Source organism: Rhinoderma darwinii, chromosome 5, assembly GCF_050947455.1.
Source record: "Rhinoderma darwinii isolate aRhiDar2 chromosome 5, aRhiDar2.hap1, whole genome shotgun sequence".
NCBI classification, from domain to species: Eukaryota; Metazoa; Chordata; class Amphibia; order Anura; family Rhinodermatidae; genus Rhinoderma; species Rhinoderma darwinii.
Window position 1 is genome coordinate 92,052,462 of NC_134691.1, and position 18,964 is coordinate 92,071,425.

General features: G+C 41.2%; 1 protein-coding gene across 1 annotated transcript in view; it reads left to right on the top strand.

The window, feature by feature from the left end:
• PRKDC (protein kinase, DNA-activated, catalytic subunit) overlaps positions 1 to 18,964 on the top strand; it is a 128,203-nt gene that overhangs the window by 103,190 nt on the left and 6,049 nt on the right. The window contains exons 20-22 of the mRNA XM_075828112.1: positions 5,838 to 6,039; positions 6,823 to 7,011; positions 7,973 to 8,112. Of these exons, the coding sequence (XP_075684227.1) occupies positions 5,838 to 6,039; positions 6,823 to 7,011; positions 7,973 to 8,112 (531 nt within the window). The remainder of the gene's footprint in view (positions 1 to 5,837; positions 6,040 to 6,822; positions 7,012 to 7,972; positions 8,113 to 18,964) is intronic.

An 18,964-nucleotide genomic window follows, 5' to 3' on the forward strand; every position in this document is an offset into this window, starting at 1 on the left:
TCCCAGATTTTTAGGATATAAAAGGTACCTATCAATCCTAGCTTGAAACAATTAGGCTCTTCATAGTTTACTAGTGATACCCTGCTGTTGGTTTGTTTGGAATTTTATTTGTTTGACCCTGCCTGTACCTTTGAATATTTGCATTCTGTCTGCTGATTTTGTACTACGCCTGTTAACGTCTGCCGTTTTCATGGGTGACTACTTTGTGGGTAGTGACCTGGGGTTCCCCATCAGCGAAAGAGTGAATGCCAGGGGTAAGCTTAGACCGCTCCACACTTTAGCGTCACGTCAAAACCCTTGGTGACACAGTAGGTTCACACCATCCTTTGTAGGCCCCGTGACAGTCTCATTATCCACAGGAGAGGAAGACCGATTAGTAATGAGTTACAGTAATCAAGGCGACAATGAATCAGAGCGACAATGAGAGTTTTGGCTGTTTCCACAGTAAGAAAAGTGCAGATTCTGGAGATGGTTTTGTGGTTCAAGTGACATGAGTGTGAAAGTGATTGGATATAAGAAGTAATAGAAAAATCTGAGTCCAACATAACCTCAAGACCGCAGGCGTGCATTGGAGTAATGGTAGTACAACAAACTGAAATGGAAATATCAGGTTTAGTTGGTTAGTAGATGGTGGAAACACAAGGAGGTCAGTTTTTGAAAGACTCTGTTTCAGATAAAGAGAGGACATGATGTTAGAGACAACTGACAGAGAATCACTGTTTATTTTTGTATTAGACAAAGTGTGATGTCACGGGAAGAGGTACTCTTAATGGCTACTATATTAGAGACACCAGCATTTTCACGATTGGAGCTTCCTTGTATGGAAATTATACATGTTTCGCGTGAATCCGTTTTAGTGTGGGAAAATCGAGCAATCTTAGTGGCTTTAACCCCTTCAGGACTGCCATACGGCTATATACGTTCCAACTGCTGATGCCCCGTGCAATTGTCACATATATAAATGTTGGCAGCCTGGAACAGGGTTTAACCCCTTCCCGACCACGCCACGTAGATTTACGGGCTGCAACGCTGGTCCTTTTTCCTGCAGCCCGTTAATCTATGTGTTCTCCTAAAGGAGCGCATTGGCATTCCCCGCAGCCCGGCATCTCTCAGCACTGGCTGCTACTAGCAGCCTTAGTATGAGGGAAGACGTCAGGTTGGATCACAGCCATGATCCGCGCCGATTAACCCCTTAAATGTGGCGGTCGCTATTTAAGGAGTTACAACCACATCGGCACCCCGCAACGCGTTTGCGCGGTGCCCATTTTTGCTATGGCAACCGGAGTCCTAACAAAGGCCTTGGGGTCTGCCATCTACCGAAGGCGATTAGGTCCTACCAGAGGCAGGACCTAATACGCTCCCTGTCAAGTGTGAAACTGACCGGTATAATACCCTGCAATAGTTGGATCTTCAAGTCCCTAGTGGGACAAAAAAAAAAGTTTAAAAAATGCTGTACAAAAATAAAAAAGTAAAAGTTCCAGGTAAAAAAAAAATTAAAAATCACCCTTTTTCCCTTATAATATCCTGTATTATTAGAACAAAAATAAACTATGCATAATTGGTATTGCCGCGTCCGTCCGTAACTATAAAAATAAAATATAACACCTACTACGACAATTGGGCCAATACATGCATAAAGTGAAAGTGGACACAAAAAGCATCCAAAAAATGATATTACATGTATGAAAAAAAGTATGAGGCGGCATACAGACCAGAACTTATGAGGGGATCCAAACCCTCATAGCTCTGGTCTGTATGCCTCCGTATACTTTTTTTGATCTGGCTCTCATCATATAATATAATTTCTGGGATGCTTTTTGTGTCCACTTTCACGTAATGATATACGTACCAGTTTTAATATGCACTATTTGCACTTTATTATATAAGGTTTTGGGACACGACTTATGTGGGGATCCCTGTTCATGGGTAATGTTATTGCTAATATGCTTGTTTTTAAATATTTTGTCTCAAATAAACAATATTTTATTATCTCTAGAATTGGTTCATGTGTGATTTCTTATATAGGTGTTTATAAAAATATAATGTTATTTATCCCGCATGGTGAACGCCATAAAAAAATTATAATAAACAATACCGGAATCACTATTTTTAGTCACTTCAGCTCCCAAAATTTTTTATAAATAGGGATCAAAAAGTTGCATGTACCCAAAAATGGTACCAATAAAAACTACAGTTTGTTCCACAGATAGAAAAATAAAAAAGTTAGGACTCTTAGAAAATGGCAACACAAATACGAAATGATTTTTTTAAAACCATGATTTTGTCGTGAAAATGCCGTAAAACATAAAAAAAAACTATATACATATGGTATCACCGTAATTGCATCAAACCTGCAGAATAAATTAATTATATCCTTTATAGTGCACGGTGAACGCCGTAAAAAAAACTAAGAATAAAAACAATCGAAGTTTTCATGGCCTAATTCCACTAAATTCAGCAAAAAACGTATGGGATCAAAATGCTCACTATACCCTTAGATAAATTATTTTAGGACTATATTTTCCAAAATGGGGTCACTTTTGGGGGGTGGGATTTCCACTGTAGTCCCTCAGGGGCTTTGCAAATGCGACATGGCACCTGAAAACCAATCCAGCAACTTGAGCTCCAAAAGCCAAATTACACTCTGAGCCCTGCCGTGTGTCCAAACCGCCGTTTATTTTCCACATATGGGGTATTGCTATAATCAGGAGAAATTGCTTTTCAAATGTTGCAGTGCTTTTTCTTCTTTATGCCTTGTAAAAACTGATAATTTTTATTATTTTATAGTTTTATTGGAAAAACTTTAGATTTTCATTTTCACGGTCTAATTCCACTAAGTTCAGCAAAAAAACTGTGGGGTCAAAATGCTCACTGTACCCCTCTATAACGTCCTTGGGGGTGTAGTTTGCAAAATGGTGTATTATTGGTGGTTTTGCCACTGTTTTGGCCCCCACAAGACCTCTTCAAACCTGATATGGTGTCTAAAATATATTGTAATGAAAAGGATGCCCAAAAATCTTCTAAGTGCTCCTTTGCTTCTGAGGCCGGTGTTTCAGTCCACTAGCACACTAGGGCCACATGTGGGATATTTCTTAAAACCGCAGAATCTGGGCAATAAATATTGAGTTGCTTTTATCTGGTAAAACCTGCAGTGTTGCAAAAAAAAATGATAAAAATAGATTTTCTAAAAAAATAAAATAATGAAATATATACATTTCACCTCCACTCTGCTTTAATTCCTGTGACGCACCTAAAGGGTTAAAAAAAACTTTCTAAATGCTGTTTTGAAAACTTTGAGGGGTGCAGTTTTTAAAATTGGGTCACTTATGGGGGTTTCTAATATACAAGGCCCTTAAAGCCACTTCAGAACTGAACTGGTCCACCAATAAATTGGTTTTGGAAATTTTCTTGAAAATGTGATCAATTGCTGCTAAAGTTCTAAGCCTTGTAATGTCCTGGAAAAATAAAAGGATGTTCAAAAAACGATGCCAACATAAAGTAGACATATGGGAATTGTTAATTAGTAACTATTTTGTGTGGTATTACTATCTGTTTTTCAAGCAGATACATTTAAATTTAGAAAAATGCTTATTTTTGCAAATTTTCAAAATTTTGGTGTTAATAAATACTGAATTTATTGATCACATTTTTCCACAAACATATAAAGTACAATATGTCACTAGAAAACAGTCTCAGAAAGAATTCCAAAGTTATTACCACATAAAGTGGGACATTTGAATAAATCTGCTGCGTTCACATGGCCAAAACAGGCTGTGTCCTGAAGGGGTTAAATATCTCCCTCCCTAAGCTTAAGACACAGTATTTGTACATGGATGATATTCATCCACGTAGAGACCAATTTTAGCAAAGGCGCAAAAGTAGATAGGGTCTGGGTAGAACAGACTAAAATGAATGGCTGAGGGTAATTATTTGATGTTTGGCATAGCAGTGGCTTCTGCATTCGGGAACACACACACACACACACACACACACACACTGCTCAATATGAGCGCTGTTTAGGGTTTTTTGTGACGGGAAAATGTTTTTAGTTCCACCACAGTACGGGATTGGACTGTTAGTGTGAAAGCTGTATACTGCCGATGCAGGAGTGCTCAGTTCTATCCAAGACAGCACGTAAATTAACAGGCTGCAGACACAAAGACCATGCCATTAGCCTATTAGTTTACATGGTGTGAATGGGAAGGGGTCAATGAAACACATGAGAACTATAGTTTCAAGTGGAGTTTCCCTCTAAAATGGGCAGAAGTACGCTATACCTATTATATACATCTACACTATACAAAAACTATTTGTTTGCGTTACGCAGAGCTGTAGTAATTTCTTGTGAAGTTAAAATGTGCTCATCAGTTTTTAGGGTAAAAAGAGGTCACCGCTTGACTATATTCAGCTTGCAGATCCCTGACACGCATGACTGTATCCTGAATTTGTATTATTCCATACTGGAAGGCTCTATACTAAAGCTGAGCAAGTTTTCCGAAATTCGTTTAGATCCGAATAAAAATAACCATAAATACTCAACCTCCCGTGGTCTTCTGTAGAGACGCGCCCCTGCCGGTCTCATTAGATGAAGCTGTTTTGTCCTATAATAAAACAAAATCCCGGAACTCACAATGAAATTCTTTGAACTGTTTCTTTATTTTGCATGCGACCCGTTTCGGCTCGCACTCAGCCTTTCCCAGCCATGATGGCGATTGAAAAAGGCTTAGTACAAGCCAAAACGCATCTGATGCAAAATAAACAGATCATAGAATTTTATTGTGAGTGCTGGGATTTATATTTTATTATTCAAGCTGGGTTTTTCCCTATCCACGTGCACTATGTTGTGATTAAGATGGAGTGCCGACCGTACAGCTCTGCAAATAATTATTTTGCTCTATGCGACCACTGCCGCCAATCGTAGGCTACAGCGGTCACATGGGCTAAAACAACATCACCTCAGAAACCCGGCAGGTGAGATGTCGTTTTGTCTCGTGAAGGCTGTAGCAATCACATGGGACAAAACCACATTATCTCAGAAGGCTGGCAGGGACGTGAGGCTACGGGAGACCAGGGAAGGGTAAGTATGGTGTGCTGCGAACACCAAAAGTTTGAGATTTTTGTGAATCTGAAACGTTTGAAAAATTCAGACCGAATTCAATACGTGCCGAATCGGTTCGCAATTTATATATATATATATATATCCTATCTATCTATATATATATATATATATATATATATATATATATATATATATCCTATCTATCTATCTATCTATTTATTTATATATATATATATATATATATATATATATATATATATATATATATATACATATATATATACATATATATCTATCTATATATAAAACCTTATCTATATATATGTCCCTAGATATACATATATTTGATTTTGGCTGGTGGGTAGAAAACTCTTGAGTACTTTAGAGGGAATGTATCTGAGGCTGAAATTCGACAGGGTGTTTTTTCTGCAGTTTTGCAGTGATTTTCATGGGATTCTTATTTGCTGTGAATAATGCATGGTAAAAACCACATGCCTTTTGCTGCGAATTGCCACAGTTTTGGTTGATGGTATCAATATGCTTCACCTGTAATAACCGCATGGCCAAAAACCACATCGCAAAACTGCAGCAATTCACAGTAAAATGCATGCTGTTTTTACCATGCGTTTTTCACAGCAAGAACCACATAAAAATCTCTTCAAAACTGCAGTAAAAAAGCAATCATATCGCCCTGTGAAATTTTTTCATGAGTCTTGGAGATTTGGCATAGTACTGAGTTAGGAATGTGTAAACATTAAATCTATCACATATATTGCAGGAGAGCCTTCATCAAGATGAGCGCAACCCCTGAAGCATTTTTAGCTCTGCGCTCCCACTTTGCCCGCTCTCATGCCTTGCTGTGTATAAGCCATTGGATTCTTGGCATTGGAGATCGTCACCTAAGCAATTTCATGGTCAATATGGAGACCGGAGGAATGATTGGTATTGACTTTGGTCACGCCTTTGGCACTGCTACACAGGTAATTTCAGTACAATGATTAGAGTTCTTCAAACTGAGGAGATTTTCAGTTGTATTTGAGCGAGTTCTAACAGGGAGTGCATTGTTTTAAATGTAAATACAGATGTAGTAAAGCAGTTTGTAATCTAGTACAATTTTTATTGATAACCGGATGTGTTATCTATGGTTTTAACTTCTTACTAAAGATGACCGACGGCAGATATCTTTACTCACAAAGCACAATTCTAAAGACTTACATGGCAAATTCAGCACTGCTCACATTTATTAGACACAGACATTTCATGAACACTATGGGGCACATTTATCAAATAAAATACATCAGAAAAGTGGAATATTGTGCAGCTCAAAAATGAAGTGGGTCGTTTTTGGAAATGATTTAAGTCACTTTTCATCTTGTTCTGTATAACCGCAAAATAGAGCTTTAATAGTCATAGCTAAACAACTCACTATGGTTATGGCAAATTTATTATTGATTGCACCATTTTTTTTTTTTTTTTGCAAAATGCTGGTATTAAGCAGTGTTCCCCGTTTTGATAAATTAACACCAAATTAATTAAACTTTTCTATAAAATGTTGTTACTAAACACAATTGATATGTGTCCTTATATTTGGTATTTTACTGTATCAGTATCCACACATGAACATACCAGCCTTTTATGTTTTTGTCCGCAATATACTGTACCTTTCATTATGTGAATTTGCTTTGTTATTAAGACATTTGTGCGTCACTCACCAGTGCCTGGGATGTGTTGTTTGATCCTTGTGGTATATTCGTTTCTTTAAGTTTTTACCTGTGCCAGAACTGATGCCTTTCCGTCTGACACGTCAGATAATAAATCTGATGTTGCCTCTGAAAGAGACTGGATTATTTGATTCTGTGATGGTACATGCTCTACGGGCTTACCGAACAAATCCTGACCTCCTCATTAGCACAATGGATGTGTTTGTAAAGGAGCCTTCACTAGACTGGAAGGTAAACTCCAGATTTTTATTTTGTTACCTTGTGACTTTGGTTAACATGAAATGAATATTGCCTTAAAAGCCCATAATTCCCACTTGTAAAGCTAACGATAGACGTGAGATGGATCCTACCTGATTATTGTGGCTGCTTCACTCGACCATTAGCCATAAGATCATGATCCGCTATCCACTCATAATCTGTTGGAAATGTGATTCGCGTTCTAAGATTTAGGCTGATTTAACCTTACATTTATGGTGCGAAGAACTGATCGGCCGCTATCTAATGTTTGTGAGCAGCTTAACATTACACAGCCCTATCAGTGCCTCCCATGGGCATCCTGCTTGCTTTTCCAAAATGCCTTCATTCTTCACATTATTTTACACCGAATTTTAGCTTCTCCGTTAGATCTGTCTACTTGGAGTCTGTATATTGTTGCCCACATGCTTTTGTTGTCTGATCTATAACTAGTCTTCTGTCTGATGTAACAGAAAGGTATTAGTTTCAACACCAAAAACGCCAAATTTCATATATGGTAAATGCCTTGTACCGATCTGCTTAAATGTAGATTTCACCTGTCAGAGCCTGTTGGTTATATTGATGTCTATTTTACTAGCGTTCTCTTAATGTTAATCTTGTTCTATTTTCCTTGCAGCGACTCAATTCTTCTCTACTTGCAGTTTAGCATTTTATTCCTTAGGCTGGGTTTACAAATGGGTCAAAGCAGCACCACAACCGATGAGTGATAATCACATTCTATTATATGTGAATCATCGTTTTTAGATGAAGTTTTGAATGCTGTGCGAAGTCCTAACTCGATAAAATAAAAAATAAAACATTTCTGCTGTTATATTTATAGTGGTATATTTTGTGTGTTCACATAATATATGAAAATAATTATTAAATGTTTATTGCAGCAAAAATGTAAACAAATTTTTACCTATGATGTACTAATTATTTTTCAATCTTTATGTAGAATTTTGAGGCAAGGCAGTTGAAAAAGGAAGGAGATTGGGTGAAAGACATAAACACTACTTCAGAGGATTGGTACCCTACACAGAAAATCAATTGTGCAAAACGGAAGTTAGCTGGTGTAAATCCTGCAGTAGTCACATGGTAAGTGTCCACACACGGTGTATCCCATGGAAACCCATTTTCTAATTTGTGTACGATTTTCTTGCAGGCAGCCAGAATTGAAAGCAATTCTATCAATGTTATAGCATAAATTAGTAGTGCATGTGAATACATGAAACTTCGTAATATATCTTATTGGGGGAAAGTGTCATCTTCCTCACGGTCCAGCATTGTGGTTTTCTCCCTTCCTTTAGGCTTTCTGTAAGTGTTTAGAAACCTTCTCATTCACCAAACCATCCAGTTGTATTTTTTCGTTGCCTACTTTACATTTAATATCTATCTACAACTGTCTGAAACGTGGTGGTGTTTTGTTTTTTTTTTTTAAATTATAGGTTCACTTTATGGTTGTGTGAAGGAAAGCAGGGAATTTGGGGCTCTATTGACTCCTGTAAAGATATAAATGAAATTAATCAGCACAGAATTGTGGCACTTTTCAGACCGATTCTTAGACCTCATTAAAAAAAGAGACCAAAGTGTTGGGTGCCTGCACCTTTTTTCTGGCGCATTGGCAAATGTGCTCCTGGGACTTGTCCAGCTCTAGATAGCAACTGAAACCGCAATCCTGAGCTCAAAAGTATAATAATAGCAAGGAACTGCAGCCCCCTAAAATCTGAAATGTTGAATAGGGCAAATAAAGGTTCCACAATTTCATTTTAGTGTTCTCAATTGAGTTAAAAAAGAATCTATAATGAATAGAAGGTAAAACAAAAAAAGAATTCATGGTTGCAGTTTGCCACAAGGAAAAACCGAGACACAAAATGGCTCAATGATCTTTCATTCTTGTGAAACAAGTAAATGGCGCAAAAAACAATGGGAAATTTTTCTTTCAAAATGTGGAAATGGATTGAAAATAATGCACATTTGATAATATTGATATATATTATCATAAAAATATCAAACGAAGCATGGACACTTTTAGTTTGTAAGAGAGACATGGGGGGTAATTTATTGCTGTACATTTATGCAAAATTATAATAAATTTGTTGCAAAATGAAACCAGGAAGTGCTCGTAGAGGAGAAAAATGGACGAGATAAACAGATGAGACACGGAAACCATGTGGACACAACACGAACATTCATATGCGTTAAAAACAGTCTCTATTTTTTTGCGGAAGCGAATCGGACATGCACGTGTGGACTCAATTTAGCAAAATTAATACATTTGTGGCGATTGATATAGTTAGGTAATGTCTGATTTGTTTTCTAACCTGTGCTAAAAAAACAAACTGGTAGAATCTGAGTGACAGTATGTTTGTACTAGGCTTTATTACTATTCTCCATTGTAGTTGAAGTGTATGTTCAGTCTCAGAATGAATATATTCACACACGGCAGATTTGTTGTAGACATTTCTGCGACTGAAAATCATTCCCATACTTCTGAATGCTGTTTTTTTTCTGCAGCATGCATGTGGTTTTTTTGAAAGCCCAATTCAGATGACTGAAACAGTCGCAGAAATTTCTGCAACAAATCTGCCGTGTGTGAACATATCCTAAGATTTAAAATTCTGTCTGACGCATGATGTTTTATTATCATATTTCAAATTTATAACTATTCATACCTTTTTTTATTTTTCTGTAGACATAGCTGTGTAAGGGCTTGTTTTTTTAACCCTTTCAGGACCGAGCTCATTTTGGCCTTCAGGACCAGCCCCATTTTTTTCAAATCTGACATGTCATTTTATGTGGTAATAACTGGAATGCTTTTGCCTTTCCAAGCGATTCTGAGATTGTTTTCTCGTGACATATTGTACTTTATGTTAGTGGAAAAATTTGGTCAATATATTTATTGCTTATTTGTGAAAAACACCAAAATTTAAAGAAAATTTGCAAAAACGATGATTTTTTTTCATTTTAAATGTAATACCACACAAAATAGTTACTATTTTACATATTCCATATGTCTACTTTATATTTGCATCGGTTTTTTTTGAACATTATTTTATTTTTCTGGGACGTTACAATTCTTAGAAGTTTAGCAGCAATTTCTCAGATTTTCAATAAAATTTCAAAAGGCTATTTTTCAAAGACCAGTTCAGTTGTGAAGTGGCTTTAAGGGCCTTATGTACTAGATAGACCCCATAAGTCACCCTATTTTAAAAACTGCACCCTCAAAGTATTCAAAACCGCATTCAGAAAGTTTCTTAACCCTTTAGCCGTTTTTTCTGCAACACAGGTTTTACGCAACTCAATATTGCTCAGATTCTGCAGTTTTTATAAATATCCCACATGTGGCTCTAGTGTGGTAATGGACTGAAACGCAAGCCTCAGAAGCAAAGGAGCACCTAGAGGATTTTGGGGCCACCTTTTTTTAGAATATATTTTAGGCACCATGTCATGTTTGAAGAGGTCTTGTGGTGCCAAAACCGTGGAAACTCGCCAAAAGTGACACGGTTTTGGAAACTACACGGCTCAAGGAATTTATCTAGGGGTATAGTTAGCATCTTGACCCCACAGGTCTCTTGCTATAATTATTGGAGTTTGTCTGTGAAAATCATTAGATAGCTGGTACAATACATTGCAATACTAATGTATTGCAGTATAGTGTAATTTTTACAGGCTCCTGAAACAGCGCGATCGCTTTTCCTGTCTGTTACACCAGGGTGTCAGCTGTAATACACAGCTGACACCTGCAGCATATGGAGCGGGCGCAGCGCATGAGCCCGTTCCATATATAACCCCCCGCACCACGACATGCTATTAAGTCGTGGTGCGCAAAGGCGTTAATGCGCAGCGGATGGTGCAAAGTGAAAATTTACATTTTTCACTGATGTGCCATTTTAATGCACAATATGTTGTGCCCAGTTTGTGCCACTGAGGACACATACCTCATACAATGTTGAGCGGGTTCTCTCGGGTATAAAATGTCATATATGTGGACGTAAGCTTGTGTTTGGGCTCAGAAGCGAGGGAGCGCCATTTGGCTTTTGGAGCACAGATTTTGCTTGGTAATAGTTCTGTTGGGGTTTTGCTGGTATTTCCGTTTATAATGTGGGGGCACATGTAAGCTGGGCAGAGTACAGAGCATAATAAGAGGGTATAATGTGGTAAAAAAAACAATAATTCATAGATATGTGGCCAGTGTCGCACTGATAAATGGTGCCCAATGTTATCCGCTTTTGAAACGCTCTGCACAATTTCTGTCGCTATTATTCTGAGAGCCAGAACTTTGTTATTTTTTCTCCACCGGAAGCTGTGTGAGGGCTTATTTGTTGCGTTACAATCGGGCGTTTTCATTGTTACCATTTTAGGGTACACGTGATTTTTTGATCACTTTGTATTCGATTTTTTGGCAAGCAAGATTCTCTGCAGATGCAGTATCTCCTGGAACCAGTCAGTAATTGTTGGCACACTACTGGTCTTCCATAAACGTGAAATAACCGTGCGTGCTGCGATCAACAGGAAACTAATCAGGGTTTTCGTGTATCTTTTGACCGCTCCGGGGAGCATGAAGATTAGCAACACCTCTGGGGGATTGGGAAGCACCTGACCCGTAATCCTGTGTATCAGGTCAACTACTTTAGACCAGAATGCGTTGATTAACATGCATCCCCACCAGATGTGCAGCATAGTTCCACCCGCCCTGCCACACCGCCAACATTCATCAGCTACCGCTGGATAAAAGGAGTGAAGCAATGCTGGAACCCCATACCACCTAGACAGTATCTTGTAATTAGTTTCCTGGGCTTTACAAGAGATAGAGAATCTATGGCACAGGGCAAATGCTTTTAACCAGTCAACCGGCGACGGGGGTGAAGTAAGCTCCCTCTCCCACCCCTTCACATAGGATGGAGGAACGCCATTACTTAAGTCCTGTAAAACATTGTAAATGAGGAGATAGTTTTGACTGGGGGGGATGACGCCACACACAACTGCTCCAGCGGTGTCAGGTCTCTATGCAAAGACAGCCTCGTCTTATTATGAGTGTAGAAATGTTGCATCTTCAAAAAATACCACCACCCAACTAGTTCCGGGACAAGCGCCTCAAAAGACCTCCGACCCTGACTCGCTAGCACATGGCGAAAAGTCAGAGGCGAAGGTTTGGATGCATAGGCTAAGAAATTGGGATGTATCCCAGGGGGAAAATCAACATTGCGATATCGCCACCAACGGACCATCAGGAGGTATCACTATTGCCAAAGCCCGGAAACGTTTATACGCGAGTACCACTTGTCCCGCAACCAAAGGGAGCAGAGCGTTGCCCCGCGCTGTAAAGTATCTCAACCGGAGCCACGGAAGTGCAGTAAGGGGAAGCGGCGCCAAAAAGTCCTCCAACCTCACCCATAGCTTAGAGTTCGCATGGTGGAACCAGTCCAATACTTGAACACTCACCGCCGCCACTAATAGGCCAGACAGTCAGGCAATCCCAATCCCCCACAACGCTTTCTCTTGAAAAGAGTAGCTTTCGCAATCCTAGGTGGTCTACCTCGCCAAATAAACCTGTTCAGTGCTTTATTTAACTGAAGAAAAAAAAAACCTGGGCAGTACACACGGAACCGTCTGAAAGAGGTACATCAATCGAGGCAGGACATTCATCTTTACAGCACTTATTCTTCCCAGCCAAGAAAAATCCTTGGCTTCCAACTTGGCCAAATCAGCTCTAAGAGTTTGGAGAATAGGCAGGAAATTGAGAGAGTAGGAATCCGCAAGAGCAACAGGTATCCGCACCCCTAGATATTTCAAAGAGCCCGTCTTCCATGAGAGAGAATAATTACTACTCACCTGATGAGCTTCAGAAGCCGGCAATGAAATGTTCATGGCCTCGCTCTTAGAGATATTCATCTTATAATTACTAAAATAGCTATACGTCCGGATAGATTTCATCAGAGGCGGTAATGATAGGTGTGGTTGTGTAATATAGAATAGTAAGCCATCAGCAAACGCAGATAGCTTAAAATGCATATCGCCTACCTGAACACCCCTTATGTCATTATTTTTCCTCACCGCTACCAAAAGATGTTCCATCACCACCGCGACTAACGGGTGAAAGTGGGCAGCCCTGCCTAGTACCATTTCCAATCCTAAATGGAGCTGAAAGAGAACCATTAATCCTAATTCTCGCCTGGGGATTATTATAAAGGGACAATATACGTGTCAACATTAACTGACCCACTCTTATCTGACTTAAAGCCGCCTCCAGAAACCCCCAATCCACCCGATCAAAGGCCTTCTCCGCATCCAGCGACAAAAGCATACATGGAATGCTACTCTTCGTCACGTGATGAATCAGGGAGAAGGTCTTAAGCGTATTATCTCTGGCTTCGCCTTGGGACAAAACCCACTTGATCCGGGTGAATCAGTGATCCCAGGAACCCAGAGAGTCTATTCGCTATCCGCTTCGCATACATCTTAGCGTCCGTGTTGATGAGAGAGATTGGCCTATAGCTCGCACAATCTTGCGGATCCCTACCCTCTTTTGGGATGAACGTGATATGTGTCTGCAAAAATGAATCCGGGAACCCAGCCTGGTCCGATATGGAATTAAACGACTCCTGCAACGACGGTACCAACGCCTCTGCTAATGACTTGTAGAAACCTGCCGTGTACCCATCTGGCCCCGGACTCTTCCTGAGTTTAATAACCTGCATTAACTCCTCCTTAGTGAATGGTAGATCTAGACCCATAGCCTCGTCTTGGGATAACCGAGGCAACGCTGTGTCCCTAATATACTCCGATAGAGAGGGCAGCGGTTCGGGAGGAACATTAGCCAAAGTAGGAGAAGGCAGATTATAAAGCGATGCATAGTATGCACAAAAGGACGATGCTATATCCTCCGTCTTGTACACCAACTCCCCCCGACTCAGTTCTTATAGAGGGTATAAAAGAAGACGCCCCCCGCTCATGCATTGTTCTCGCCAATGCCCTCCCCACCTTATTGCCCCATTCATAATAATAGCAGGAACAAACCTGACGGAGCCGAGCGCTTTTCTTGTCCAAAAGAAGTTGAATATCATGGCGTGTCCTAGTCAGTTCCCGAAGTGTACGTTCTTGCAATGTCTGCTTATGCTGGGATTCTAGAGACTGCAACTGGACTAGAAGCGCATCAAGCTTCGCCCCCCGCTCCCTCTTATGGCTTCGTCCCGAGCATGATCCGCATGGAAATTCTCCACTGTTTTTTCAGCTGTATCATACACAAAGAATCCTTCAGCAAAGACTCATTGAGCCGCCTGGTAAATTCTCTTCGACGCTGCGGTGAAAAGCACAGTGCACAAGACACCGGAGCGTGGTCAGAGAGAAGCACACTGCCTATGGAAGTATCCACCACAAAAGATAATAGACTATGGTGAACCATGATATAGTCAATCCTGGTGTATGTATGGGCAAAGGAATAGAAGGTGAAATCTCTATTATCCGGATGAGCTAAACGCCACGCATCGCAAAGTTGCGTATCTCTGAGCCTCTTCCTCAATTTATTCAACTTATTATACGCCAGGGAAGTCTGCCCAGAGGACATATCAATCAAAGGGTTAATGGCCAAATAAAAATCCCCACATAATATGGGCGCGCCCGACGAAAAAAGAGCCCGACTCGTCTAACATTTTCAGGAAAAAAGGAACTTGGTTAGCATAAATATTGGCTACCGTGAATGTGCGGTCACCCCATTCACATTTCAGAAAAATAAACTGTGCCTCAGAATCCAGATAGGAATCTACCACCCTACCCTGAAAGGATTTATGCAGGAATATAGAAACCCCTCTAGTCTTACCATTCGGGTTACTGCAATGATACCCTACCGGATAATATTTATTTTTAATTGTCGGAACATGATCCGTCTGAAGATGGGTTTCTTGTACACAAAGTACCTGGGTCCTCCGCTTGTGCGAGGCATACAAGATCTGCGACCTCTTCTCCGGAACATTAAATCCCTTCATGTTCACTGATGAGATGGTAAAATCAGCCATTATCCATGAACGCAAGGAGATCCATGATGCCACCAAGCCCAAGAGACATTAGATTTACAGCCGCCGCCGCTGCCGTGCCCTTTATTATTTCAATGACATAGATTATAACCCAAACACTCCATGCGTACATTGCATTTCTATAAAACGGCAGGAAAGGAAAAATGAAAAAAAAAGAAAAAGCAAACAAAGGACAAGTAAAGCATCCTGTCAAGACAAGTCTACTATGTCGTGCCACTAAGCACCTGTATCACTGGAGAGAACCGACCTAGTCTCAGCGATAGTCCTATGTGGGGGACACGGAAGACTACCTTCAAACAATACAACTCTAGGCCGATACACGTACTTCCTGTTATAGGTACACTCCTCAGCCTATATTATCACCTCTTTCTGAAAAAAGTAATATACAAACTACTTTTAGGAACAGACCTACAGTATGCTGACTTCAACAAGTTACGGGGAACAAAAATGCCTTGGAAAAGCCCACTACGGGTCCTCACTGTCTACCATAGAAAAAATCCCAGCATTGCACATAACAGTATCCATACACAATCCCAACATGGAACGCCAAATTATTATCGTACAAACTCACGGGAATGGAGATCTAGAGAGTTCCCGTCTGGACGAATACCTGCAACATAACGGGGTTAGGAGGAAAGCATACAGATTCAACGCTCCCGATACCCTGACAGGGAGGCTCTCTGTCTCCACCGCGGTCTCTGCGGCAACGGCGATCCGGATCTCTCCCTCCTTCCAGCTCTGGGCCTCCCAAGGGGTGTAGCACTTGGCCCCGGCAAACTGTCCACTTGGAAAGTCTCCCAGTTCAGCAAAGAACGGACAGGCAAACCCAGGGCCCTCAGAAATCCTGGGAGGTCAGCGTGTGTAGACAGTGAGACAGTCTTGTCCTCCGCTCGCACATGTAGGGCAAAGGGAAATCCCCATCTATCTATTGTTGTAGAACGGACAGCAGAGGACGCATCAACGCACGCTGCCGCAGTGTACGTCTCGCCAAATCTGGAAACAAAAGTAACCTTGTACCATCAAAGTCGATCTTGTTCTTCAGTCTCGCCTTCTGCATAATCTTCTCCTTTAAGCCATAATAATGAATACGACAGATGACGTCGCGTGGTCTCGCAGAATCAGCGTTTTTTGGCCGTAAAGCCCTGTGTGCTCTATCGATCTCAATATGAGTATCCACTGAGCGGTTAGGCAAGGTATTAAAGCTACTAATCGACGTTGGAATTAAATCAGCGGTTCTTGTCGCTTCCGGCAAACCTCTCAAGCGTATGTGGTTCCTGTTTTCCTAGTCATCTAGCTGCCCTTGCAGTTGGCGCTGCTGTGTGACAGAAACACTCTGTGCATCTTTAAGCTGTTGGACAGATTCAGACATAGAGTTCTTCCATGATTCTAGGTCTCCCACCTTCGCTCGCAGGGTAGACACTTCGGCTTGCACCACGTGCAGATCGCGGCGCCAAGCCACTTTCAGGTCGGCCGCCAACACATCCATGTCCCTTTTGGAGGGGAGCAAAGCCTGCAGCTCCAGATGACCACGGAGCGTCTGGACCGCCAGTTCCGGCAGCTGCAAGTCTCCCAACAGGCTCCCTCTGCCAGGGGATAATGGGGAAGGCATCCCTCCCATAACCCCTCTAAATCTCTGCGGCCGACACGTCTCCGGAGGCATCCCCCCATCGTCTGAGGAGGACTCATCTCCCTCCACCTCACATGAGACTCCATAAGTCTGAGCGTGCATCTGCCTAAAACGCATCCCCGGCACTGTGACCGGATCGTCTGCTCCTAGGCCCTCATCAGGATCAAGCTCAGGGGTACGGGCTGCCGCTGTGCGTCTCACCTCCATATCTTCCTCCTCCACTTCCTCTGCAGCACTCCGGTCCCGGCCGCCGCCATCTTGGATCTGCCACGAGATGTCGGCAGAAGCAGGTAAGTGACCTCCCCGCCTCTCCCGTCCTTCGGTCCTCGCCTGAACAGAGGGGCATCGTGCTGCCAGCTCATCTGTCTCCGGGGACATCAGCCTCTCCATGCTCCTTACGAGTCGTTCAGGGCTGCGCTCTGCAGACAGAGCCGGTGCCTCCATCAATGGCGGCGTCACGGCCCCCTCCAACCCCGATTCACCGGCACCAACCGGCACGAAGAAGTTGGATATCGGGGTATCCGAACCCCCTTGAGACTGGGAACCCCTCAGGGTCTTTTTAGAACGGGTTTTCCCCATTAGTCGCCTTGTCTGTCCCTTTAGAGCTGACGCCTAAGGAGAGCACTGCTTAGTCACGTCTGCTCTCCAGCTCGTCCAGCCACCGTTTTCCTGGCATTGTTTTTTAATTATTTTTTTTGCAGTGTTCACCGTGCGGGAAAAATAATATAACATTTTTATAGTTTGGGTCATTACGAAAGCGGCGATAATTATGTGTACTTTTATTACGGTTTAATTTTCTTCCTATAATAAAATACTTATTATAGGAAAAAAAGCATTCTTTGTAACTTATTTTTACACTTTTATAAAACATTTTTATTACCTTTTTTTACTTGAACACCTGCAGCACTGTTGTATGGCCTCCGGTTTTGCCATGACAACCGACGGCAGCACCCGCAAACGGTCCCCGGGAAAGTTTGTTGTAGCAACAAACTTTCCAGTTTGTTATAGCAACAAACTTTCCAGTTTGTTGCTACAACAAACTTTCTCTGCGATCACATGATCGGGACTTGAACCAATCGGGTCCCGTTCATGTCTCCAGGGGCAGAGGTTAACAGCACGATCCGGGCATCAGCGCTACTCTGAGACACCCGATCGCGCTTTTAACACCCACCGTGAATGCACGTTGGCACTGCACAGAGCCCAGCAAGTACCAACGTGAATTTACTGTGGGCGGTCGGGAAGCAGTTAAAGGGGCTCTGTCACCAGATTATAAATGCCCTATCTCCTACATAATCTGATCGGCGCTGGAATGTAACAGCAGTGGTTTTTATTTTGAAAAACAATCATTTTTTAGCAAGTTATGAGCAATTTTAGATTTTGTTTCTTAATGCCCAACTGGGTGTGTTTTTACTTTTAACCAAGTGGGTGTTGTAAAGAAGTGTATGAGGCTGACCAATCAGTGACATACACTTCTCATTGTTCCAGCCCAGCTTCTTTCACTGCACAATCTCACTGTGCTGTGGATCATGCTGGGCTGGAACAATGAGAAGTGTATGTCACTGATTGGTCACTGATTGGTCAGCCTCATACACTTCTTTACAACACCCACTTGGTTAAAAGTAAAAACACACCCAGTTGGGCATTAAGAAACAAAATCTAAAATTGCTCATAACTTGCTAAAAAATGATCGTTTGCCAAAATAAAAACCACTGCTGTTATCTACATTCCAGCGCTGATCAGATTATGTAGGAGATAGGGCATTTATAATCTGGTGACAGAGCCTCTTTAAGGGACATTTTTTTTAATGGCGCCATTTTGGGCGACAAAATTTTATTGATGAACTTTTGTTAACCTTTTTTGAAGGGTAGTGGAGAAACCACAGCAATTTGCGCATTCTTTTTTGCATCTTAAATTTACCGTGTGGGATAAATAACATAATAACTTTATTCTGCAGGTAGTCACAATGACGGCGATACCAAATTTATAGTTTTCTTTTTTTATTACTACTTTTGCACAATGACACTTGTTTTGCCATATTCTTAAGAGCCATAACATTTAAAAAAAAATTCTGATGTAGCTGTAAGTGGGCTTCATTTTGGGGGGCAAGTAGGGTACATACATTACTCCCTTGTTGTTGTGTTTTTTGGAAGGAGTGATGAACAAAAAACAGCAGTTCCGGCATTGTTTATTTTTTTATGTCAGTTATCTAAATAATGTAATAGATTTATAGTTCGGATTGTTGCGGGTGCGGAGATACCAATTATGTGTAGCTATCGTTCAAAAGTTTGGG